The sequence below is a fragment of the Melopsittacus undulatus genome, chromosome 8 (genome assembly GCF_012275295.1).
Source record: "Melopsittacus undulatus isolate bMelUnd1 chromosome 8, bMelUnd1.mat.Z, whole genome shotgun sequence".
In the NCBI taxonomy this organism is placed as follows: domain Eukaryota; kingdom Metazoa; phylum Chordata; class Aves; order Psittaciformes; family Psittaculidae; genus Melopsittacus; species Melopsittacus undulatus.
The window spans coordinates 15,415,669-15,440,426 of NC_047534.1; the positions used below are offsets into that span (position 1 = coordinate 15,415,669).

Sequence of the window (24,758 nt, forward strand, 5' to 3'; positions counted from 1 at the left end):
GACACAGGAATGTACATGTATAATTACAAACGGATATTCAGAGGTGCACAGGATAACCAGTGATATTACTTTGTAATGACTGCCTAACACTAACACTTCAAAATAAAACTACATGCTCATTTCCTTATTCCCAGGAGTATCAATTGCCTTCATCCTCTCATCACTGAAGATAAAATACACCACATTTTCAGAAAGTGATTGAAAATCAAAATAGTGGCATTAGTGGAACCTGTCTGATAATTCCATTACCCTTCTTTCTTTCCTAGAAAACTGGAAATTAGTTTCCTTCACTATGGACCAGCCACAAGCCTTAAAGTTTATCCATTTGCTATCTAATACATTAGAGCTGCAATGACGTTATGTCACTCAGTAGCTTTAGCTTTGCAGGCATGAAAAAACTCCCAAGTTTAGTGGACATGCTACAGCAAGCAAACATAAGCATACAACTTTCTGATATACTATAGGGATCAACCAATATGTTGGGGGTGAAACAACTAAAATGTAAAAAACAACCTCAAGCCTTCAACCAACAGTTGGAGCTGTGGAGATCTCAGCTGCATCCACAATCACAAACTGACAGGTGTTCACTTAAGCACAAGGCTATGGGAAACTGGTAGGGCTCCATAGCAGAAGAATGCAAGAAAAGCTTCTGGAATTTGTACAGCACATCCTGGCAGAGGGAGCAAGTCTTGCTTTAGTATTACCCTGTGGAGTTTATAAAACTTACAAAAATTAAACTTTGACCCGCACAGACTCTTCCTATACTTTCATTCCCCTTCCTGCATAGAGCTGGATGTATAATTTTTCATTCCCTTCTTTCAAGTGAAATAAAAAGAGATAAACCTTACCTGGCCAACCTGCTGGAGATTCAGCTTGGTCTGCCTTTCTTTGATACATGCTCTCCAGTGGACCTGTAAGTAAAGGTGCAAGTTGTTAATTACACCTCCTTGAACAGACAGTGGCATTTTGTTCACTTTAACAATCACTCTACAGTCTTGCAGAACAGCCATTTCTAAGGAACAGTTAAAACACATGTAAGAAAATGTCCTGTGTGTACCACTCTTTTTCCCTGATGCACTTTCTAGGGTGTAAAGATGGTTAATAAATAAAGATGATTATGTTTTGCTGCAAAGACTGCTACAAATGATCAGAAAATTGAATAGGAATTATAGGTGTAATACATCTGTTGCAGATTTATTGCCTTACCAAGCGGGAGCGGAAGAAGCATGTTTTATTTTACTAGTTACCATTTCAGAAGTAACACAACATATGCCCCTAATTAAAGGAATAAATATTGACAGTAACCATTCAAAAACTAAAGTTAATGGATACAGAAAGAATGTATTTGAGGACACAGGATGTAACTGACAGAAAGAAACTCCAAACACAGGTACATTTAAAGTAGCCACATTAGCTATCTGAAAGCTGTTGAAACACAAGGAGCGAGTGATGTGAATTTGCAACAATGGAAAAAAAAATTGCCTCTAACAAAATAAAACGTACACAAGTCTTAATCTGATCCTTCATTTATTCGGCAGTGGTAAGCTCCTTAAAAGAAACCAATGAATCTCTACAATTAGTAACACTTAAAATCAACACTGCTGGAAACCTTGCTTTGGGTCAAAGTAGCTTCAGCAGAGATCAAGATGACTGTGACAGTGATTATAACTGACCCCAGAAAACTTCTGCAGACAATTCCCAGTAAAGTGAATAAGCATATTTAATGGTTTAACATATTGAGTGTTGGGATATGAAAACATTGAAGCAAGAGGGTATACTTTAAATGATGCTATAAAATTCAGAGTTTAGAAAAGTCATAAATATTGGGAGAAAAAAAAATCTTACTGATAAACATATTATCTTTTCCAGGAAGAAAAACATGTACTAGCGCATTGTGTGTTCACAGTTGAACATTATGAGTGCACAGCTGAGGAGCAATAGAGAAATTAAAAGAAACTTGATTTTTCATCCCTAGCACACCTGAAGAGCATTTACTTGATTGCATTAACTGAATTTGCCAGTATGCTTCGCAAGCTCCTGGTGAAATATAAAGTGGGTTCCTTCTGCTCCCCAGATGTGAGGATCAGAGGTCACTAGAGCCTTGCCCTTGCTATAAGCCCTAAACATTCGCTGGGGACAGGTGAAAGTGACAAAGCAAGAGAAGCTTGTAAGCAATTCTGGTGGATCAACAGCCCTGTATGCTCTTCACAGCAGACTGGAAATTTCCCATGCTATGAACCTGCACAGAGCAAGTGGCCCAATTGCAAAGATAAGAAACTGATGCAAACAAACATGCTTTGTTCTCTGTGCAATTTTCTAAATATGAGTTTCAAAATCACTATTTAAAGTTTCTCAAAGGCAAAAAGTTTTCAAATTATGCCAAAAGAGATTGCTGGTCTTCTCTTAAGGCTGTGCTATTATTGGATAGCTTTTACCAGTCAGCTCTGTTGTAATTGCATTCATGATTTTTGTACAATAGGACATGACCCTTCTCACTGAAGTGGATTAGGACACTCATATACATCCATAGCTATGTAAATAATACAGGCATCTCCATAGTGACTCAAATACCTAAACTGGATTTAGACATCTTACTAAAGTACCAGCCCAAAGGCTACCTCTGTGTCTGCTCTCTTAACAGAAAGTTACTACCATGGCCAATATTGCTTTACCAGACAATCCAGACCATTAGCCACTAACAGTGAAAAGTAACCCAGTGTTGGTGCTTGGTGTTCCACCACCTTTCAAAAACAAATTCTGAACTTTTAAGGATGTGTTTAGTAGTATTTTGTCATCTTTTCTGTGGTAGCTGATGCATAAAGACAGTAGAAACTGATGCTGGTCTACAACCATTAGGTCCAAACTTTAAACAAAATATTAAATTTACATTAAACAGGGACTTTTCTAGAATGTTCTTAACTGGCTGTGGTATCTCAGGTATCCCATGTCACCACACATTTCTGATTAAACAAAACTACAAGATGGCATGCTTAGAGCAGTTTGTACTATGGGACAGTGTATCTGCTAACGCTGCAAACTGGCTAGATAGGATTCAGGAGCAGTCCAGAGTTACCTGACATCTTAGGAAGGCCTGAAGCACCAAAATGTGTGAAGGGGGCTGTACAACTTCCAGGCAAAATACAGCTCGTGTCTGAGTGGTGAGTAGGCTGTGAGTGCACAAGGAGTTGGGAGGGGGCATGGCCAGGACAACTGAGTCCAACTGACCCAAGGGATATCCCATACCATGTGGCATATTGCTCAGCATATAAAGCTGGGGAAGAAAGAGGAACGGGGGATGTTCAGAGTGATGGCATTTGTTTTCCCAAGTAACTGTTAGTTGTGATGGAGGCAGACTGTCCTGGAGCTGGCTGAACATCTGCCTGACCATGGGAAGTGGTGATTGAATTTCCTGGTTTGCTTTGCTTGCATACATGGATTTTGCTTTCACTGTTAAACTGCCTTTACCTCAACCCATGAGTTTTTTCACTCTTACGATTCTCTCCCCAGTGCTGCCGGGAACAGTGAGCCAGCGGCTGTGTGGGGCTTAGTTGCCAGCTGGGGTTAAAACATAATAATAAAACCCATCAACAATGCTGTAAAAACAGGTCTTTATGTAAGTTGTGGTAACTTCAGACCTTGATCTTATGTCAAGAGTCTATTACCTCAAAACTCCTTTTGCCAGAGAACTCTTAAGACTCTTGAAAAACCTTATGCAAGCTAGGATCTGTTTTACCATGTCAGAGGAGCTGCGATACCTTTTTGCCCTCTAGCACCTGTGCGGACTTCAGGAGGAAGGGAGACGAAGTTAGGGCAATTTCCTAATGCATTTACACAGTTCCTGCACCACCACGGGGTGGGTTACTACATCTACTGCACGTACTGGCAGTGAGATCACTCCAGCCGCTGGAGACACACAGCCGTGCTGAGCGCTTGGACGCCCGTCACCCCGCCTGCACCGAGCCCGGCAGAAAGGCCTGGCCCGAGCAGCTAGTGCTCAGCCAGCACGGCTCTGGGACGGCCGTGGCGGACCTGGTGCCCTTGCCACATCGCTGCTCGGACAGTCCAGAATGGGCTGAGGCGGCAGCTGAAGTGTTTTATTCTTACAGAGGCTGGGGCACGGGCACGGCACTCTGCCACCCTCAGACCCTCCTTGGGGGCTGCCCAGCGGGGAGCCCCTTCCACCCCGGCTGCTGCTCCCTCACGGCAGGGCTGACGCGGTCGACGGCGAGTACGGGAATGGGCGCGACCCCTCAGGAAATCCTTCCGCCTTCCCTGTACCCCCTGGCTCCGTTCTCCAACACCAGCCAGATTCCCCCGTGGCGGAGCAGGACAGGCCACCAGCCCCCGCTGCTATCATCACGCAAAACGAAAAGAAGGGCTGGCGGCGGTGAGATGGGGTGGGCTGGGCCTAGCCGCTTCCCCGCCCGTCAGCTGCTGCTGGCCGGGCCCTGCTCGTCGCCCGCTCATTGGCCACCGCGCGCCTCCGCCCGGCCCCCGATATAAGGCGGCGCGGGCGCGGAAGGAGCTGTCGCACCCAGCGGTGGTGTTGGAGGGTGAGCGGTGGGGAGTGGGGCTGCGACCACCAGGGGCGTGGGGCCGATCGCGTGAGGGGGGAGGCTGGGCCGGGCGATGTGCGGGGCCCGTCATGCGGGGAGAGGATCGGAGGGTAGGGGTCGCGCCTTGGAGTAGCCCCGCGCTCGGGTCCTGAGGGTTGGGGCTGGAGCCTCGGGAGCAGCGGAGGAATCGCCTGTGTCAACCCCACTTTGGGCCGGAGCCGCCCTTTCCCGGGCGCCGCCGCGGCGGGCTCCGCTTTTTGTGTCTGCGGCGGCCCTCGGGAGGGGTCTGCTCCCCCCGGCGGCGGGCTCGGCTCCGGCCCCGCCTCGCTCCCGAGCGGCGCTGGGCTCCCGCAGGCCTCGCTTGGGCCCGAGTGGTTGCCGTGCGCCATCCTCCCGAACGACCCCCTCCGTGGTCGGGCTCCCGCCCTGAGCTGCCGCGCCGCAGTCACGGGGCGATGGCTCCCGGCTCCTCAGCGGCAGCCCGGGGCTGTGCCCGCTGCCGGTTGGGCTCCTCTCGGCCCGACAGGCTTGTCCCCGCCGTAAAGCTTAGTGCGAGAAGTTGGGTACGTGCTGCGGAACAAGTCCGAACTGGCCGTTGACAGCCCTGGGAGCTCAGGGTAACGTGAGTTGTGCAAAGCGCGTCTAGTTTCTTCCTCTGAGCATCTGCAGTGTACCGTGGTGTCTCGTGCTCTTCCTTTTCCTGACGTGAATGTAGGTGCAGGCAGTAGATGTTGCTTTTGAATGCACCTAAAGAACTCGGGGAAGTTTGTAAGACTGTTGCCTTAATTAGCAGGCATGTGAAAGAGTCTCGTTTCCCTGCCTGCCCGTACCAGAAGCTAATGGTTGGATGTCATTATGTAACTCTGGAAAGCCAGGAGCAAACGGGACTTGAGATGTGGTGCTTCTAGAGACCAATGTGATCCCTCTCCACAGGGGAGGAGCGAGGAGGAAGACTTGCCAGACAAGATCCAAAACCAGTGTGACCTTCACATTTCTAATAAGGCGATTCTGAAACTCCAAGTAGAGGATTCCTAGCCTGAACTCTTGAGCTACTCAGTACAGGTATGTGATAAACACTTAAGGTACTTGCAATCTAAAGATTTGAGCCAAGTATAAAAACTGCCTGAATATCAGAAATGTATTGGTGCTATCTTGCTGCTAAGACAATGCCATTTAAAAAAAACCCAAACCACACATTTGGAGAACTACTTGAGTGTGTAAATAGAAAATGGCTTTCATATCTGCAAACTTAATGCTGCCATTGCAGCAATTTTTCTAATACATCAAGAAATAAGATGTGCCACAGCACATAAACATGTTAGTTCTGATAACTCTCGTTAGAGCTCCATGTGGATGTGACACTTATGGGTACAAATCTAGAGTCTGACATGCTTTGCCAGTCATACAACTGCTTCTGAACCAAACATAGTCTTAACACTAGAAACCTGTTCTGCATAAATTGGCTGGCTTGCCTGATGGGCAGGTACAGTAAAAACCTATTGCACTTGCTATGCCTGCTCTTGAAATTGTGTTACCTCATCTGGGAAAATTCCCATACTGCTGCTGTCCTCTCTCTTCATCTTCCTGTCTTCTGTAAAATACTGACTTCTGCGTGGCTTAGATTGGTGTGAAGTTTTAAAAGTGATTCTTGATTAAGTGTAAAGTATTCCTGCATCTTCTGTGGCAACTAACTGCTGTTCCTGTCAGCACTGTTAGGTATCTGTTGTCATTCATCAGTTGCTGAATGACTGCTCATAACTAATTAGGCACAGGAGAGCCTTTTTTAGCTGCCTTCCCTGTTTTTTTTTATTTCTGCTAACAGGTATCGTAAGGGTTGGGAAAAGATTTGCATTGAAGGTTTTTACGAAACATCTCTGTGCTTTTAAAATAGCCTCAGCCAAACCCCAGTTTGGGCAGGGTCACTTGGTTTTATCAGAAAAAGGTGGTATTAACTGTAGTTAATTAAAAATAACAGTGATCTCCCTTGTTTTTAAGTGGTGTAGCTCAAGCACCCCAGTACTGCAAAGGCCCAAGTCTCTATGGCTGGATGGTGGGGTGATCTGTATTAGTATTTGCTCTTGAAGCCTCTTCCTATAGCTTTGGCTCCTCCATGAGCAGTGTTTCTTTTCAGAAACATGCCTGTAGGCATTAACAATAGTAAGTTTAGCAGCAAGTGCCTATAATTGTGAAAAACTTGGTTTAGACACTAATGCCAGCCTTGCACTGTATTTGTCCCCTAGCAGTCATCGGCAATTTAAATTGCCTTTCTGTTTGTCCTTTACTTACAGCTTCTCAATTGGATGATGAAACTTCACAAATGAAGTTTGAGTAGAAGCTAGTATTGGGTAAAAAAGGAAAAGAAACAGTTACTTAAGGAAAAATTTATAGCTGTTTTCACTGCTTGATTGCTGTAAGGACTGTGATGGGCTATTTGCAGTTCCCACTAGGGAACCTGACTAATCTTGTTAATGAGTAAATATGCTTAGATGGTTGCTTTGATAGTAAGTATGGTGGGAAGGGCTATAGCACTAGGAACACCACTAAGTATATATGGATAGTGTTAGCAATCCCTTTGAAGATAGGTATTCACAGCTTTTAATGTATTACAGTAAAAGTGATAAATGAATGCAATGCTGCCCCTGGTATGCTCATGGGCTTTTTTAGCTCAGGTATGCTTTCAGGGGAAAGTGAGTCTGAAAACTAGCTATAATCCCCTGTAGATCAATTTAAGGGGATCTACAGAGTGCAGTATTTACCCCATCAAGTGGGCTCTGAAGACAAATTACTCCTGGTTTCAATCACTTGCTGATGGAAAAAGTAGCAAAGTTGGAGTTCTGCATCTAGAAAACAACACAGAAACCAAAGGTCTCTCTGATAGTTCTTACTAGTATAGTTGCAACATGCAAACATACTGTGCTAAGGATAGAATTAAGGCTGCAGAAGAGCTTTAGCTCTAGGTGTACCATAACCTAAAGCTAGAGAAATAGTGCATGGCCTAGCAACACCACCAGCTTTCAGTGTCAGAACACTGCAGGTGTTTGAAACAAAACTATCCAAAGCTAACTAGGTAACAGTGCTACCATCCCAATTACTATAATGCATTATAGACTACTTGTTTGTGCAATTGTAAATCTGTATGTATGCACAATACCTGACTTCATATAGTCAGTGAATGAATATAGAATGCTGGCTCCAGGCTCCTTGAGTGGGAAGAAGGTGATACGCCTGCAAGAAGGAATGACTTGTACACACTATCTCATTGAGAAGTGGAGTTGAAGTGCTTGCAAAAGTGACCTTCATTTTATCTAGTTGTCCTTTTCCTGGAAGGTGAACATCCATTGAATAACCTTTTCAAAGATACGTAGACTTGTTTTCTCCTACAACTCTTAGCATGAACCATGGTACAAAGATGTAAGGACCTTTCCATGCGCAAGTTAGAAAGGGCTTCTTCATGCAGCCTGATTATCTTCTCACTTCCTTCTGTGTCTAGAGGAAGGGAATTTACTGGGCACTATATCAACAGGAAGTTGGGTTTTTTCTTTCCTAGAAGTCAAACTAAAGCAGATCCTTTGAATTCTTAAACAAAAAAGCATTCAGATTATTTTAGTGTACAAACATGTAGATTTGGCTAAGGCAGACCTATAAGAGGAATCTATAAGCTTCTGTGTTGCACTCAAACTTGGACTGGAAACTTTATAAGAGTAAACAAAATCTCATGCATCCTGGAGGTCCTAGTTCTCTATCTCAAACACTTTCTACCTTGACGTATCAGTAGGAGAGCTTAACCCAGCTAGAAGTAACTTCCTGGTATAAAGAGAGTGAGCATTCATGTCTTAACATCCTGTCTCAAGGACAGGTCTTGCAACTTTTGTTTATTTCTACCACTGTCAACATATCAGTTGCCTTAAAGAGCTCTTCTAGTTGGTGATACAAATACAAATGACTCATTAGACCGGAAGGATGAGTCTGGTGATATCCTTCAATTGTGTATGAAGTTAGGAGCAAGAGTTCTGCAAGGAAAGATAATCTGTTAGTTGTTAAATCTGACCTTTTGTAAAGGATTCATGTGAAACTATTCTAGAAGGAGCTGCCATGACTGAATTGAGTTGCTAGAGCAGAGGATAAAAAAACAAAGCTATCATACCCAGAGCAATAAGCATGTTCTTCCTGGCCAGCTCTGCATCTTGAAACTCTCTACTTAAGCTCCTGACTGGCATCTGCTATGGAACTTCCTATATGCTAGAAGCATCAGGTATGTGGGAGTTGCTGATGACTGAAGTCACCCACTCATGGAGTGCATGTTGCACTGCAAGGTTCTTCCTTGTGCCTGCTAAGAAACAAGACTGTTGGAGACTTGGGTCTGGTCTTCATACAGTTTAACATCAGGATTTCAGAAAGGTGGAAGGAATGGTTAAGTTGCCTCACAACTTCAAGCAAGCAGTAGCAGACTTACTAAGCAGTAATAATGGTGTTAAGGACAAGTGCCAAGAAGAGTAAATGAAAATTAAGTACTACACAGCTCTTTACACAAGGACAGCAGTAAGTGCTTTCCTCTCGTAACTCCTCTGAACTGCTCCTGTGGATACTTTGTTCAGAAAGCACTTTCCCAACCAGTGTACTTCCTGGTCCAGCTGTGCTCCTTAGGATCCAAAAAAAAATGGGAGTGGCAAGAGCTCAGTGCACAAAATCAGAAGAGAAAGCTTTGTCTCAAGACTGAAATCTGCACACATAAAAAAAGCCTAATTTCTCCCTCAAATAGTAACTTACAGACCTGCTTGTATTTTCCAGGTCAAATTGAGACTACTGTAGTCTGTGCCTATTAGAAAGGGGAGGGAGAAATATTTTTTCCTACAGTTCAGATAGATGTAGGTCCTTGGTTACCCACACCTAGCATCTAGTTCTTGCTTTCAAACTTGTTTCTCAAGACTGCTTGCAAAAGCTTGTGTTGACCTAGCTATTATGCTGAGGTCTAAACCCTGCTTGCCAAAAGATCTTGCTGATACAGAAGACAGTGGTATGCAAAGTTTCATATTTTATATAGCTGATGTTGTCTACTCACTTGAAATATGGCAATGCAGTAGCTTCTGCAATGCTAGTTTCCAGTATTAAAAACTATTTTCTAGGTGACAGTAACTGTTTAATGTAAGGCTAAGTGCTGCAACAAACCGCTGTAGAGAAATAGTGCTAGTAGGTTGTCACTGCTGGCAATTAGGCAAGCTGCAGAAGGGGGCTTAATGTGGAGGTGGAGTGCCTGTAGCAGAACCAAGGTAAATAATTTTCTATGCTGATGCTATTTATGCTAGATCAAACAATGCTGCAGTTCAGACATGTCCTAAGGAAAATGAATTCCATGAAAATAATTCTTAATCACCCTCAGCTGATCACCCTGTTGAATAAGCATTGCAGATCCAAGAAGATGATGGCAAATCATATACCTCTCTGGCTACAGTAGGCACATAGCTGTGAGGGTGTGCGAGGTGGTTAGTTTTGTTTATCTTACATAGATAAAATATGGTCTGTAGGACTTGGTTGCCTGTATCAGGTACACTACAGATTATTGGTTGCTGTAGTTGACATGACTAGGAATGGAGTCAGTGTGTGCAAGTTATGTGCCACTAGACCCTAATGATACTCATTGCTCAGCTTCTCTTTAGTGGATGTGCCCTTGAAATGTCTATGTGCATCAGTCTGTCACTCCACAAGATGTAAGGGAATAGTCTAGCTTGAGTTTTTGTTGGTAAAGATACTGCACTGTAATTGCCTTTGACTCTTTCATGTTAAAATGCTGGTGAGATTTTTAGTGCAATGGGTAACACTTGCAATAACCTAGTAGTTCTAACTAGTCAGTTAAGATTGACTTCTTTTGTGGGCTTTGTATGAAGATGCTGCTGTTGTAGCTGAGAGACTAGAACAATGATAGTGAGGAAGAGCCTTTCCTGGAAAGGTACGTGGCCTTTGCCAGACTGGCATTTTCAGCAGAGAGAAGACACTCCTATTATTCTATTGCTAGTCAGTGACTATGCATCAAGTAAAACGCAGACACTGTTCAGCACTTGCAGGTGACCTTGGAACTATTGGGGACTACATCTGCAGTACCTGAAATTGTACTGCAGAGCCCTATTGTGATTCCTGAAGGAGTACAGAGGTATGTTCCTGGTTAGGACTGGCTCAGGTCTGAAGTCTTCCATGAGGTAAGAGTGAGGGTAGTTGGAAAGAGAAGGTAATGAATGACTTTTTTTCTTATGTCCCGGTGTAAGTGGAAGAATGTAAAGCTACTGACTTTTTAAACAGTAGCTCCAAGATTTAATGCAAGGTTCATGTGTCTCCTTAAATAGTGTTGTGAATTTGGAAGTGGCAGAAGACATTCCCTATGCTTTTTTTTTTCTGCCAAAACTGCAGCAGACTAAGGAAGCTGTGGAGTTCCTCCTTTCTTGTTTTCCTGCCTGCTGCCTCTCTTCCAGTTTCTGCTGCAGTCCTGACACTGTCCCTTGCTCTAGTGGTCTGAAAGCCCACAAGCTGCTTCAAGTTAGAACAACAGAAGCTTAAAATAATGATCTTCCCTTTGTGTTTTGGTATTCCTCAATAAATCTAGCTCTACCTGCTTCTTAACAAAAAATGCATATAAAGCAACATGTTTTTTATCAGCTCAGTTAACAACCAGTTAATTACTACACAGTCAACCCTTCTAAACAGACCAGTGTTACAGACAGACTTACAGTAGCATTGCAACTACCTTTGCAATTAGCTTACCAAACCTGGAACTGTTAGTATATGGATGCTTGTAAATTAAATTTTAAAAAGGTCCAGACTTTAGACTCTCAAATGTACTGTTTCTGTAGGATTCCTTTAGGAAAACTAACGGTAGCTGAATTGTGACCTTGTCATGGATTAGAGCTCACCCATGATTATTTGTATTAAATAGTCTTTAATGGCACTATACTAAATTGTGTAACTTCCACGCAGTCTATTTTGTGTCTTGGGTCATCTTCTGTCTCCCAGTAAAAATTGTTACTTCTTAGCATGCTTGACAAGCACATGAAGGGCTGAAATGTTTAGTTTTTATTTGGTTTAGTTTGATGCAGAGGGCTGCGTCTTCAAAGGGAGTTTGAAAAAATAGCTTAAAATGAGTAAGAACTGTAGGAGAGTGAGAAGCTCAAAGCACCAACAGCAAGAGGGTCATGTGCCATTGTGAAGGATACCAACCATGAATATAATGTTGCTGAATATGGTAAAAATGCACAGCTTCATGAAGTGCCTATTTTTTCCACTGCAGGCGTTTGAAGATGCAGCAAGCCTGGTAGTGGGGACAGAAAGAATCTCCTTAAAGAAGTTGTGCGGTGTGAAATATTGGCCATGTCTATTACGGATCATAGCCCCACCACTGGAGTGGTGACTGTTATTGTTATTTTGATTGCTATTGCAGCTCTTGGTGCCTTGATACTGGGCTGCTGGTGTTACCTGCGTCTGCAGAGGATCAGCCAGTCTGAAGATGAGGAAAGCATTGTGGGAGAAGGAGAAACCAAAGAGCCCTTCCTTCTGGTGCAGTACTCTGCTAAAGGACCTTGTGTAGAGAGGAAAGCTAAGCTAACTCCAAATGGCACAGAAGTACATAGCTAACTTGGAGCAACACATGTATATGAACTACACTTATGATGTGTGTAACTGGCAGAAGAATCTCTCCTTGTGAAGAACCTGGTCACATGCATGCTACTCATCACAAAATACCCTGATGAGGATTATATAAGCTTTGTTAGCAACTGCATGCACTGAGAAGTTGCACTTTGCATCAACTGTGTATCCCAATTTCTCCACGACAGGAGCTGACTAACCTGGCTAATGTCCATTGCTGGCAATGGACACAGGGATATATTGGTGTGAAGAGACTACTAATGTTTTTGTTACTTGAATGTTTAGCTGAGCCTATTTTGACAGAGCTACTACTGTAATGTGAACTACTTTACAACTGTGAACTGTAAGTAAGCTGCCAGAAGCTTTTTGCTTTGTGTTCCACAGCATATGGAAATACATGATGCAACTGTACATAACACGAGGACTGCTGAATCACGACTGTAGCTGGGATTCTAGACCTTCAAAACCAAATCTGCAGTTACAGCTTGCTTCTGCTATTAATTTGAGTGTACAGCCATAAAGTCAGAACTCCTCTTAACAGTTTAGTGAACTGATGCAGAGTACCTTCTTTGAGAATAGGTACAATCCTTCAGTAGCATGTTGAGGGGGGAAACACAGGAGCTGAGAAAGTGACTTTGTTTAGTTGCAGCTAGGTAGGTTAAGCTTTTGGCTGCTAGAACTGAGTCTTCTAACCATGTATCTACTGCAAGGAAACTGCCATTTTGATGCATACTAGCCTAGGAACTAATGATGGATACTGAACCCTTGGGGCCGGTCCAGAAGGTTTCCAGGAGTTTGAAAGGGCAGTAGAGCGGGCTTTTCTGTAGGTCTGCATGCTGAAACTGCAGAAGTGGTTACTTAAGTGCAACTAGTATGAAATTTTCCTAGAACTCCTGTTTGCTTACTTAGCAGTTACAGTATATGTTAACAGCCTGTTGTAAAAAGGCATTTTAGTCTACAGTTAACTATAATCCAGTTAACGTATCTTGTAGATATAGTAGTACAGTTGAATCAATAGAGTTAAGTTTCAAGCTTTCCTATAAAAACAGATGTTGGTATGGGCAAGGGAGATTGGCTGTTCAGTTTGTGTAAGTTCTTAGTTAGCAATGGCAAAGTCTTTACAAACAAGAACACCCCTTCCAGATCCTGCTTTGTGCTATAGTTAAGCTATGGGAACTTTAACAAGATGTCTTAAAGAGATTGTCCTGGACCTCAGAGGTTTAGCAGGAGGAGAAAGAACAACACTGAGCCACCACTGGCTAAAACTCTTAGGGTAGGCACACTTGCTTTGAGGCCACTGACCTGTTTTCTGTGACTTTATACATAGCTTCCTTTGCCTACTGAAACTTTTAAACACTTAATTGCCTAGTAAAGAAAAATCCTGTAAATCTATTCCCTGAGATAAGTTACAAATCATGAAGTTCAAGTTCTTCAGCTATATAGACATCGTTAGACTGGCTTCTTGTACCTGTACATACGGAGTAAGTAACACAAGCCTGCAAGCTTGCTTGGGAACTCTTAACTGTATGCAAGACACTAGCAGCCTAGCTAAAAAGTCTTGTCCCTTTCTTCTGCAGTAAGGTGTTGACTTAAAAAGGCAAATGTAGCAGTAAAAATTAACTGAAGGGTATAATTTGAAGTAAAGTTAATGCTGTCAAGTAAAAGAAAGCTCCTGCTGTTGCCTTTTGAGTATGAGATGGGGTACAGCTTTTTACCCTGCCATATGCTCTTCTGGAAGATAGTAGTCTCGTGAGACTTGCATGTATAGCCAGACTCAAATGCTTAAACTGTCATATTCTAGACCTCTTACAAATCAAGAAGAAAAGGATTAATTCAGTAAGACTCCTTAGTTTTCAGTAGAGAACAGTTTACACATGGCTGTTGCAGGTTTCAAGACAATCAAGTAACTGGTATACAAAAGTGATACAAAGTGCTGAAGTTCTAGAACAGAATAGTTGTAGCAAGATTACTTTTGTCCATTCAAGTTCACTGATTGTACAGATTAAATATCTCTATTTTAATTCAGCAAAGGAAATGCAGTGTAAAGGGCAAACTTCAGAAATCATGGAAAAGTAGAAATCAACAGACTAATTTCTCTTCTAGCAGCTGTAAGAGAAAGCCAGTGAAAAATAACTGGTTCTTAGAAGTGCTTCACACTGCAGCCCTAAAAATCATAATTTTCAATTTAAATGGCAAAATTTGTAAAAGTTAGTGCAATAGTAAAGTGCAAAAAGTGTTTTCCATTCTCCTCTTCTCTTTAGATGTGGGTTATCTATTAAGTTGTTAAAGTATACAAAAATATTCCATTTGATTTTTCTTTTTCTAGATCATGTGGGGGAAGAAGTCTTTATTTACAATGAATTTCAATAAAATTTGCATAAATACCTACCCAATACTGCATCATTTGACTTTTATGTAAGTAATCATTCTGTCCTGTTTCCACTATTGTGTTCTGTTTCTGTGGTATCAATATTATCAATCCTTTTTTCCTCTAATGTGTCAGTAGCTGTTGAAACTTCAGAATTATCTTCAGAAAGTGTCTGCTTTGACTGAAGGGGTTCTTTAATTTCATCTTGGCTCTGTAGCTTTCCTTCCCTTGATGCTACCAGGATTCTCAGTAAAGTATTCTCTTTAAGGAGGTTTTCTGATGCATCAGCTAATTCTTGAAGCTTTTCAGCCATTGCTAGTAATTCCTGATTCTTCTGGTTATATGTGGCCTGTAACTGCTCACTGTGGAGCTGCAGAGTCTTGTGCTGTTTTTCCAGTGTGTGTTTTTGCTGCTGTAGTCTTTGTTCCTCTCTCTTAGCTTCAGAAAGTTGTGCTTCAAGCTGGTCATGGGCCTGATGAAGGGCAGTGATTTCCGATCTTAACTTCCCGATTTCTTTCTCTAAGTGGGAGATATGTCCTTGCTGTAGAATTGTCTCTTTATGAAGGCATTCTTTGGTACAGGGCTCTGACGAAGGAAGACTTGAGTGATGTAAAATAAATTTAAGAAGATTAGGAAGGTTAACTGAAAAGTCTTCAGGGAACTTCACACTTTGTTCCTTCCTAGAAAGATGTAAGATGAAAACATTCAGATAGGCAAGCAATGATAAAATTACTTAAGCATCTTCTGGTTTGTTTTTTTTTTCCATCAAGAATGGCCAATATAGCAGCTATGAGAAACCTGAACTCATGTAATAAAGATAAAGCACACTGTACTTTCTTTCTGTGAACCCTTTTACCTGTACTTCAGTCTGGGTGCTGTGAGCTTCTTTGCACTGCATCTGTATTCAGATGTATAAAGCTATCTGGGAAATTATTATTTTGAGCCTATTACATGCCCTATATATGCTATCCTGGAAGAAGTAGTTTACTGTGTTCCAACAGCAGAAGGATATTGCAAGGAGCAGAAAAGTACTGTTTGCTTTTAAAGAGTAAGTAGTCACTTTAGTAAGCAGCAAGGTCCTCTTGCTGTCAAAAACCCACATTGTTTTACTTGTTCCTCCTGTCTTTATGCCACTGATGTGATGAAGGAAGCAAGCCATATTAAGTGTGAGCTGGGTTTGGTTTTTTTTCCTTTCTGAAGCTCATTATATGGCTGTGAATATGAATAGGCAAGCCTATCGTTTCTGCAACAGCACAAACTGTTACTCTTAACCTGACAAGAGTCCAAGCTGCTTCAAGACCGGCAAGTACCAAATTTCTTCCTTAAGACTACTAACCACCAAAAGACGCTCACAACCTCCAGCTGTGTCAAATGTTGAAGTTACTACCCCTTTTTTGGACCATGTGTCTACTTCTGTCACAAAACCTAGGAGGCTAACTATCCTCTGAGGATTAGCTGAGAAGTTAACTCCTAACCTTCTCTTTATGTAACGGTTACATCTTCAACTTTTCATTCAGCATGTCCCAGTTTCACCTAAGTGCTGCCTCCTGGCTCTTGGGGTACAGAGTGCCTTATTTTACCTGGGAAGCTAGCTAACAGTTTATCGCTTTGTATGGTCTTTAGACTTAACAAAAGTTTATTCTGTTTCATTAGGAAGCCATCAGAACAAAGAAAAGCTTGGTTTCGTTTCCTTTGATGGCCAAATTCATACCCAGATGAATTGTATATAACATGCATCCAGACATGTGTAAATTATACAAATAGAGAAAGGATAAACATAAACATTACTGCAAAGCAAGAAAGCCAGACTCAAATATAACGCCTAAAGCCTCGAAGTCTACCACTGCTGCTCATATACAACACACACTGTGGACAACACTTACAGAATCATGGAATACTTAGGGTTGGAAAGGACCTTAAGATCATCTAGTTCCAACCACTCTGCCATGGGCAGGGGCACCTCACACTAAATCATGTCACCCAAGGCTTCATCCAACCTTGTCCTGAACACCTCCAGGGATGGAGCATTCACAACTTCCCTGGGAAACCCATTCCAGTGCCTCACCACCCTTACAGTAAAGAATTTCCTCCTTATATCCAATCTAAATTTCCCCTGTTTAAGTTTTAACCTGTTACCCTTACCCTATCACTACAGTCCCTAATGAATAGTCCATCCCCAGCATCCTTACAGCCCCCCTTCAGATACCAGAAGGCTGATGTCTCCCCACAGCCTTCTCTAGGCTGAACAGCCCCAACTTTCTCAGCCTATCTTCATATGAGAGGTGCTCCAGTCCCCTGATCGTCCTCGTGGCCCTCCTCTGGACTTGTTCCAACAGTTCCATGTCCTTTCTATGTTGAGGACACCAGAACTGCACACAGTACTCCAAGTGAGGTCACAGGAGCAGAGTGCAGGGGCAGGATCACCTCCTTCGACCTGCTGGTCACGCTCCTTTTGATGCAGCCCAGGATACGGTTGGCTTTCTGGGCTGCGAGTGCACACTGAAGCTGGCTCATGTTCATTTTCTCATCGACCAACACCCCCAAGTCCTCTGCAGGGCTGCTCTGAATTTCCTTTTTGCCCAACCTGTAGCTGTGCCTGGGATTGCTCCAACCCAGGTGTAGGACCTTGCACTTGTCATAGTTAAACTTCATGAGGTTGTCATTTGCCCACCTCACAAGTGTGTCAAGGTCCCTCTGGATGGCATTCCTTCCCTCCAGCCTATCAACGGAACCACACAGCTTGGTGTCATTAGCAAGCTTACTGAGGGCGGATTCAAACCCACTGTCCATGTCACCAACATTGACATGTCCCCCTGCATGTGACATTACATTTCTGAATTGCTCACAGTGCATCTGGAACATGAGTTATTCAGTTACCAATTACAGCTGCCTCAAAAATGCTTTCTGTGATATCCAATTCATTAGCATATGGGATATAAACATATGCCAATGAGATTGACTGAAAGCTACTTACTGTGTTTCGGGTAGCAGACAGATACTGTACTTTATCAGTAATTAAAAAAACTTCAGCCAGATGAAGCTCCTATTCATCAAAATTAATTTATTTCTGGAAGCACAAGCAACATGATTTTTCCTCCCCTGCAGACTTCTGGTGATCAACCAAGTTAGTCTTATAATTGGCATGAGCAGTTTCAGAGCTAACAACCAGCTCCCATCCAAGTTTAATGAACCATAACATGATTTAGGCAAAAAAATAGTTACACTAAGGCAAAACTGACTCATTATGCAATGGTAATATTTTACTACATCATCATCCAGTCTTACTAATCAAAACCACAGTATGTATCAGAAAAGGTTAAAGGCTATTTAGAGCAAAAAGCAAACCAAAATATTAACAGCATGTGGTGGAAAGTAACTGAGAACAGTTGGTTTGCAAAAAATTGTCTCATTAGGAGCTGCACAGAGAGCCTTAATATGAGGCCCCATTATATCCAAAATTAATATAATGACTACTCTAATACTGCTACTGATATTACAGATACTATCAAAACTTAGTTTTATTGATTAGATGCAACAAAGTGTAAAACACACCAGAAACGAAAAGCAGTACAGAAAACAATGACTAGAGGTGAGGTACCTTGATGAAACCAACTGGAACATAACAAAAACAATCTTGCCAGAACTATAAAGTCTGTAACACCAGAGACAGTCTAGAGCTCCTTTATAACACAAACCAGGGCAAAATGAGCATCTATGAAAAGAAAAAGGGAATACCAGACTTTGTAGTAATGCAGACTCCCAGCTGAGTTGCTGCTCAACTGACCTAGGGAACACAGAAGGACTGGAACTGAGCTGGAGCAATGTGGCAGAGGGAGTCTGATGTGCAAGGCTTACTGCAGGGGAAATGATGAGTTGGAACTTGGGATGATAGAAATGAAACTATTTCTGTACTGAATTAAAACATTAATTTAGAATTGAAAAACTTAAGGCACAGGTTTAAAGATTTTGTGGTAGGTAACACTTCACAGTACCAATAATCTGAATTACCATTTGCTGATAACAGTTCTTGAGGGATAAGGGTGGAAATCAACATTTTTATTTTACAGTGCAAAGAACCTTTATTATAGTGCTTGTTTTTATTTCCTTGTAATAAAACCTGTAATTGTGTAAGACTGCCTATTAATCTTTTTAAAAAGAAAAACCAAACCCAAGGTCAATCAAGTCTACTGCACAGGGCACACATATAACACCAGAACCACAACTGAAACAATAAACTGAGCACTTTCAAAAGCTCTTTGCTCTCTTGCACCCAAGGTTTCTTTCTTGTTCCTAGCCTATTTGAGGTTGGATGTACCTGCACTGTGTGTACTGGTACAGATCAGACACAACACAAAAGTTTGATGCTGCATTTCAGAATTTCTCCCTGCTGCAGAGGAAGAGTAGGATTCAGGACCCTCATATGCCATTCCAGCTCATATGCCAGTCCTAAATGCACTCTCCAGCCCTTTTACATCCCTTCAAAGTTCCTTTTTTCTGTGACTCACCCTTTGTGCCTCTCTATCCCACCCTCCTTTGTTCTGCTTATTTTTTGTTCACCCATTCATGAATCAATTCCCTTCCTCCACCACAGCTTTCTTCCATTATCCCAGAATTTACTCTCAATCCTAGCTGTCTCTTTGAAACTACACTTCCCTGCCCTCTATTTCCTGGCTCCTTCTTTCAAGGTCTTGCTTCCCGTATATAATTTTGCTTCAACAGCACATACCCCTTCTTTTAATCTCCTTTGGATATTTTCCTCTGTAGGTGTTAAAACTACTACTGAAACTTAATTTATTTGCTGTCTTGGAGAAACAATGTCAGGCTTCTAGAATGCCAAAAAATCTGCTGATACTTTTCTCCTGTGAAAAAAATCCAGTTCTTGTTACTGAATCTGAATAAAAACTAGAACATTTTGGCAATATACACAAACAATATACACATGTAATTCTATAGCATCTGTAAAGGCAATGCTGTGTTATTTTATTTTTTAAATTACTGCTAAAAATAGTCAGCAGAACACCAATGACAGTTAAAGTATCTCTGCTATTTCAACAAAATTTGAGAACTTTGAAAAAAATGTATCAATGCCCAAGTGAAATAGTGAAGTAGTAAATGTTGCTTTAAGAACATAAAAAGGTATTTCAATAACAATAGTGTTAGTTTACATTGGAAGTTCTTACATAAGTTTGCATAAGCCCTCCTTTAGTACTCAGATTCTCTACTTTTTAAAGTAAAAAAATTTGTCTTAAAAAACCTAAACAAAACACAAAAAAACCCCCAACCAAAAACCCACATAACAATCTATCCCCTCCCTGTTGTCATGTCAGGATTGTTTTTGTTTTCTTAAACAAGACCAAGCTTGAGCTGGATTACTTACTCTTCCTCTGTGCTTGTTTCCTGTTCATTAAAACACTGCAAGCAAAGCCTTGCATTTTACTGCAAGAATCCATTCTAATATTATTTGAGATGTCTCTTAGTTTAGCCAATTAGAAGCAATTACATACAAGTAGCACTAGAGCTATGTTGTACCATCATCTATATCATTTCTCCTTTTCCTGCCTCCTGTAGTCACTCACTAATTTATTTGAATCATGCCAAAATAATAATAGGAAATACAACCAAATAATACAGAAAATTAACTGAGGAAGAATAAGAATGGTGCTGTCCGTAGACTTACAAACAATTAAATTACAACATTTGGCGAGAACATTCACTATCTGCACACCATCAGCTATCCATGTCTGTCAGTTTGGTGGGGTTTTTTTGCTTTTTAAATTAGAATACGCATAAAGTAAGAATGCATATATAGAAATGAACTTGTTTGGCTTTTTTCTCTATTAAAACATGTAACCAGGTAATTATTACAACTTAGTAAAATGAAAGTTAGAAACCCAAAGGGAAAAAGAGTTACATTACCTCCCATAAGGAAAAAATAAAATGGTTGGGAGACGGTCTGTCATAAATTCCCATGGAAGGTCATTTCGAGTGATATCAATTCTGTTAAGAAAATACACATTAATTAAGGGAACTGGCAGATGAACAATCTGTATTTTCTTGTAAAACACCATGTCAGAGGTTGGCAAGAAGGAAATGCAAATCTGTGAAAGTCTAAATGTCAAATTGTGCATTTGAGTCAGTAGAAGTAATTGCTGCTATTCAAGAGGATGAATCTCAGTTTAACAAATATCTGTGGTGGGTTTTTTCCTAGAAAAAATAGCGTACAGTATTCCAACTGCTCTCACTCAGCAATTAAATTGCGTATCACTCATCACATCTTCATTGTGTACCCACCTTCCTTTTCTAAAACAGACAGACCTGCCTAATAGTTTGAACATGAAGCTGAAGTTTTATCTATTCGCTGTTCCTCAAGCGCAACTTTATGAATATTTTCCCTTTGAGTAGTTCTGGGAGTAAATTGCTCCTTTCAAGGACAAGCATATTCTTAGAGGCATCATTTCTTTCTAAAGGAACTCAAGATTTTGTAAAAGGAACACTTGTTCAGTTACTTGTTATGTTTTTCTCTGCATTTGTTAGATTACAAATAAAATTTTTATTAATTACAATGATTTTATTATAGAAAAATATAGATGATACACATAAGTAATACTGCAATAAAAATAATGGAACAAATGAGAAAACTTCAATGTCAAAAAAGAGAAAGGGTACAGATTTGAGAATAGCACTACATCTGTGGAAATAAAGCTGCAATTAGAAACAAGTGATAACTCCAGATTTTTAATTGCATTTTTTTTCTTATACATCTCACTCTGCCTTCTGGAGTAAGTTCAGTTAGAATGAAACAAGCATGCGGTCAGAGCAGATTTTGTTAAGTATCGATGTATTATCAAATACATGAACAAGAATGTTTGGTTTGCACTGAAACATTAAAAGCCTTGTGAATGCCAAACAAAAACATGTTTTAATTTACACAAAAATGTATTTTAATATATATAACAATACATATTATACAGATGCATATGTAGATATATGTGTATGTCTATAAACTGGATTTGGCTGGGACAGATACCTAAACTAAGCAAAGAGCTATTCCTTACTATGTAACATCATGCTCAGCAGTAAAAAGGAAAAGAGGGAGTTTTATGGGATTTATCCATTTTTTACTTGGGAACTGTCAGGACATTGCTATACCCACAAGAAGTGGTGAGTAATTGCTGTTACATCACCTGTTTTGCTTTCTTCTCTCTCCTTCCACTTATCTTTCAATCCTAAACAAATCTGTTTTGTTGTCTCATGACCTCTAGATTTTACTGGTTTTATTCTTACATTCCTCTTCACATATCCCACTGAGGATGGAGGAGGGAAGTGAGTGAGTAGCTATGTGGTGCTTAGCTGCCCATCAGGATTAACACCCAACAATATGTATTTTTCCTGGTTCAAACAACTTTTCAAATACAGTACTACAGGATCTTATCTGCTACAAATTATCAGATAGAGGAGTAAAAATTATTTTCTGCTGTTGTTTTATTGATTCACTTCCTGAAATCAGGAAGCTTTAAGGTTTAAAAATTGCTAAAAACTGCTTAAAATTTTGTTTTAATTAAACTGGATCATTACTACAGTGAGACTGAAAACCACCAAATCTATACAGAAGGAAACAAAATAATGCATTCAAAGAGAAATGAAGCAGATGACATTCACATCTATCACTGCAAGATTATAGAGAGAAAGAAAAGTAATTATTTTCTAGGCTGATGACCTCAATGAACTTGTATTATTCCAGAGAGTTGAAAATAGATCTTTTTTACCTTGCCACAACGAAATTATCTGGAGGCAGAAGCCGAGCAAGTTGAATAAAGATGTGATTAAGAGAAGCACAGAATCCACACCAGTGTGCATAATACAGCATCAAGACATTCTGAAAATTAAATGGAGAAGAATTTTATTATCTATTGTAGTTAAGCCACAGTAAAAGAGCACTAGTCTTCACAACATCTGAAGCTTGGAACCCTTCATATGTGAAAGGAACCATATCTTAATGTTAATAAACTTTATTCTAAGATATTTACTGATGTCTCTGTCTACCACGTTAATACACAAAAACTTGGTGAATTCTATTTCCATAGGAAAAAGACAAAATGAAGAGGATTAGATGATTTAGTTTAGCATCATTCCCTTTAAGTGGAAGTGCACCAAAGTTTACTACACTTCCCAATATTCTCTTGGAGTCTTAAACTTCTATGTATCCAACAGTAACTGTATACTTAATGGTGAAGGCAGGGAGATGGTATCTAGATTTCTTTTTGCCTCTAACTAGCAAAGCAGGAGTTCAGGCCATTGGAAACAATTACTTGAGATGCATACATTCATTGCAGACCTGACAGATAAAGATGTGATAGTAAGGATCAATATCTATTAAGAAATCAGAGTAATTTAATCACTGTTCAGGGTGAGATCTAAAGCAGTTTCATGGCATGTAATTGGAAAGCTTTCACCTGTCAGAGTTTTGGGATTTTTAAATCTAATAGCTTTTGGATTTTTTTTTCTTTTTCTTTTTTTAATTATGTCTACTTTGCAATAACTTTTTAACTTTTACCAAAAAAAATGTAATATATAGAAAACAAGTTGTGGTGCATTTATTTCCTTTGAGATGTAAAACACAAAAATCAGAATATTCTTCACTATTACTTTAAACCCTAAGTATTTAGGTGTGTTCTTATTACAGTGCGAAAAAGGGAAAAGCAAGGCAGACTTTTTTTTTTAAATAAATTAAAATCTACATTTCAAACATATGAGAAGAAAACCCCCACACCCCCTCCTCTCCCCTCAAAAAGCCCAGGCAGCCTCTCCAAAACCCAACAAACCTTGCTGAAACCTGTCAGGAAATCAGTTGCACTGACTTTTGGATTAACACTGTAAGATGATCTTTTGCAGATTTAGTTAAGATCACACTATACCAAACTGCCTTTTTTAAAGAAAAGGTACTTTCTGAGTTGTTACAAAATAACATATTTTATCACATCCATGTCAAAAAAGAATGAGACCCACTCTTCAAAATTCTGAGCAACAATTTGCAAGAAATTGCTGGTCAGCAATGAGGTGTTACCTTTTCTCTCAAAAACACTGTCTGATGGAAGGTATTAGTAGTCACTTCAGTGATTACATGCTGGTCATGAAGACGGACTGAAGAGTCATCAACCAGATGCCTTTTCAAGGGACTATAGAGAATGCTGAAATTTTTTATGAAGTTCTCTGAAATTAGATTGATCCATAAAGTTATTTCAGTTTCATAAATGTGTGATTCTAGAAGTTTTTATTTTGGATTCAGAGGAACTTGCAGAGAAAATACAAATTCAAACCTGGTTTCAGGTAAGTACTCTAGGTTACCCTGCTCTTGCAGGGGGGTTGGACTAGATGATCTTTTTGAGGTCCCTTCCAACCCTTGGGATTCTGTGATCCTGTGACAGTTTGGTATCAACTCTTGAGTAACCAACACTGATGTGAAAACAAGATAAGATTTTACTGGTTTCATTTTGCTCATTACAGTCTTTTCACTTGCCACACTACTCTCTAATCTTGCTTCTACTTTTAATCAGTGTACTATAATAATAATTGTCTGTGCTCCTAACCACATATCTGCTAACTCATAAACAGTATCCTCTCACCATTTTTCAATTTCTTTCACTTTCAGGCCCTTATCCTGAGAGCTTATTCTCCATATTTATTTGCATTTATTCTTTCATTTTTAGTTACTTTCCCTGTACTTTTCTTTTTCTTCCGACATTTAAATGCTGTGCTATTCCCATGCTAATATGACCAGCCACCTTTTGTTCACCAGTGACCACCATCCTCTTCATTCAGCTTCCTTTTGTTTTAAGGTACTTAACAAGTAGCTGGCCAGCACTAAAAATGTAAAACTAGCTCCAAAGCCCTTAACTACCTTCAGCTGCACTACTCTGAGCCTGAATCGTGTTCTCTAAATTGCTGCAAGATAGCTACTGTATCCTTCTTTTCAATTTCATAGAATCATAGGATAGGTAGGGTTGGAAAGGACCTTAAGATCATCTAGTTCCAACCCCCCTGCCATGGGCTTAAGGAAACAAAACCCACCCACACAAACCCCAAACATAAAATCATAGTGATTCCTTGAAAAGATTATGTAGAGGCAGAAATTATCCACAAGTTCAGGTGACCTAGAATAGAAAAATATACTGAGAGTTACACAGTAGAGAAACCCTCATCATGCT

General features: G+C 40.6%; 2 protein-coding genes across 5 annotated transcripts in view; one reads left to right on the top strand and one right to left on the bottom strand.

Annotated features, from left to right (window-relative positions):
* Positions 1 to 4,494: 4,494 nt before the first annotated feature.
* Positions 4,495 to 14,249, top strand: SNN (stannin). 3 transcript variants are annotated; one of them, XM_034065340.1, is made up of 3 exons: positions 4,495 to 4,553; positions 5,490 to 5,618; positions 11,830 to 14,249. In XM_034065340.1, exon 3 carries the CDS (start codon positions 11,910 to 11,912, stop codon positions 12,171 to 12,173), a length of 264 nt encoding a protein of 87 aa, XP_033921231.1. In that variant the 5' UTR covers positions 4,495 to 4,553; positions 5,490 to 5,618; positions 11,830 to 11,909; the 3' UTR covers positions 12,174 to 14,249. The 3 variants fall into 3 exon arrangements, with proteins under 3 accessions (XP_033921231.1, XP_033921230.1, XP_030906183.1); XM_034065339.1 differs by having other exon boundaries at positions 4,523 to 4,553; positions 5,350 to 5,618; XM_031050323.2 differs by lacking the exon at positions 4,495 to 4,553 and having other exon boundaries at positions 5,299 to 5,618.
* Positions 14,250 to 14,517: 268 nt separating this feature from the next.
* The window catches only part of TXNDC11 (thioredoxin domain containing 11), a 32,228-nt gene continuing 21,987 nt past the window's right edge, over positions 14,518 to 24,758 (bottom strand). For both annotated transcript variants that reach the window (XM_034065338.1, XM_031050322.2), the window contains 4 exons: positions 23,618 to 23,763; positions 22,320 to 22,429; positions 20,470 to 20,550; positions 14,518 to 15,233 (listed from right to left, as the gene is read on the bottom strand). In XM_034065338.1, the coding sequence (XP_033921229.1) occupies positions 14,609 to 15,233; positions 20,470 to 20,550; positions 22,320 to 22,429; positions 23,618 to 23,763 (962 nt within the window). In that variant the 3' untranslated portion in view covers positions 14,518 to 14,608. The remainder of the gene's footprint in view (positions 15,234 to 20,469; positions 20,551 to 22,319; positions 22,430 to 23,617; positions 23,764 to 24,758) is intronic.

What these genes read in the sequence shown, in the direction of transcription:
- SNN (XM_034065340.1), top strand. Translation starts at nt 11,910, where the DNA reads ATGTCTATTACGGATCATAGCCCCACCACTGGAGTGGTGACTGTTATT.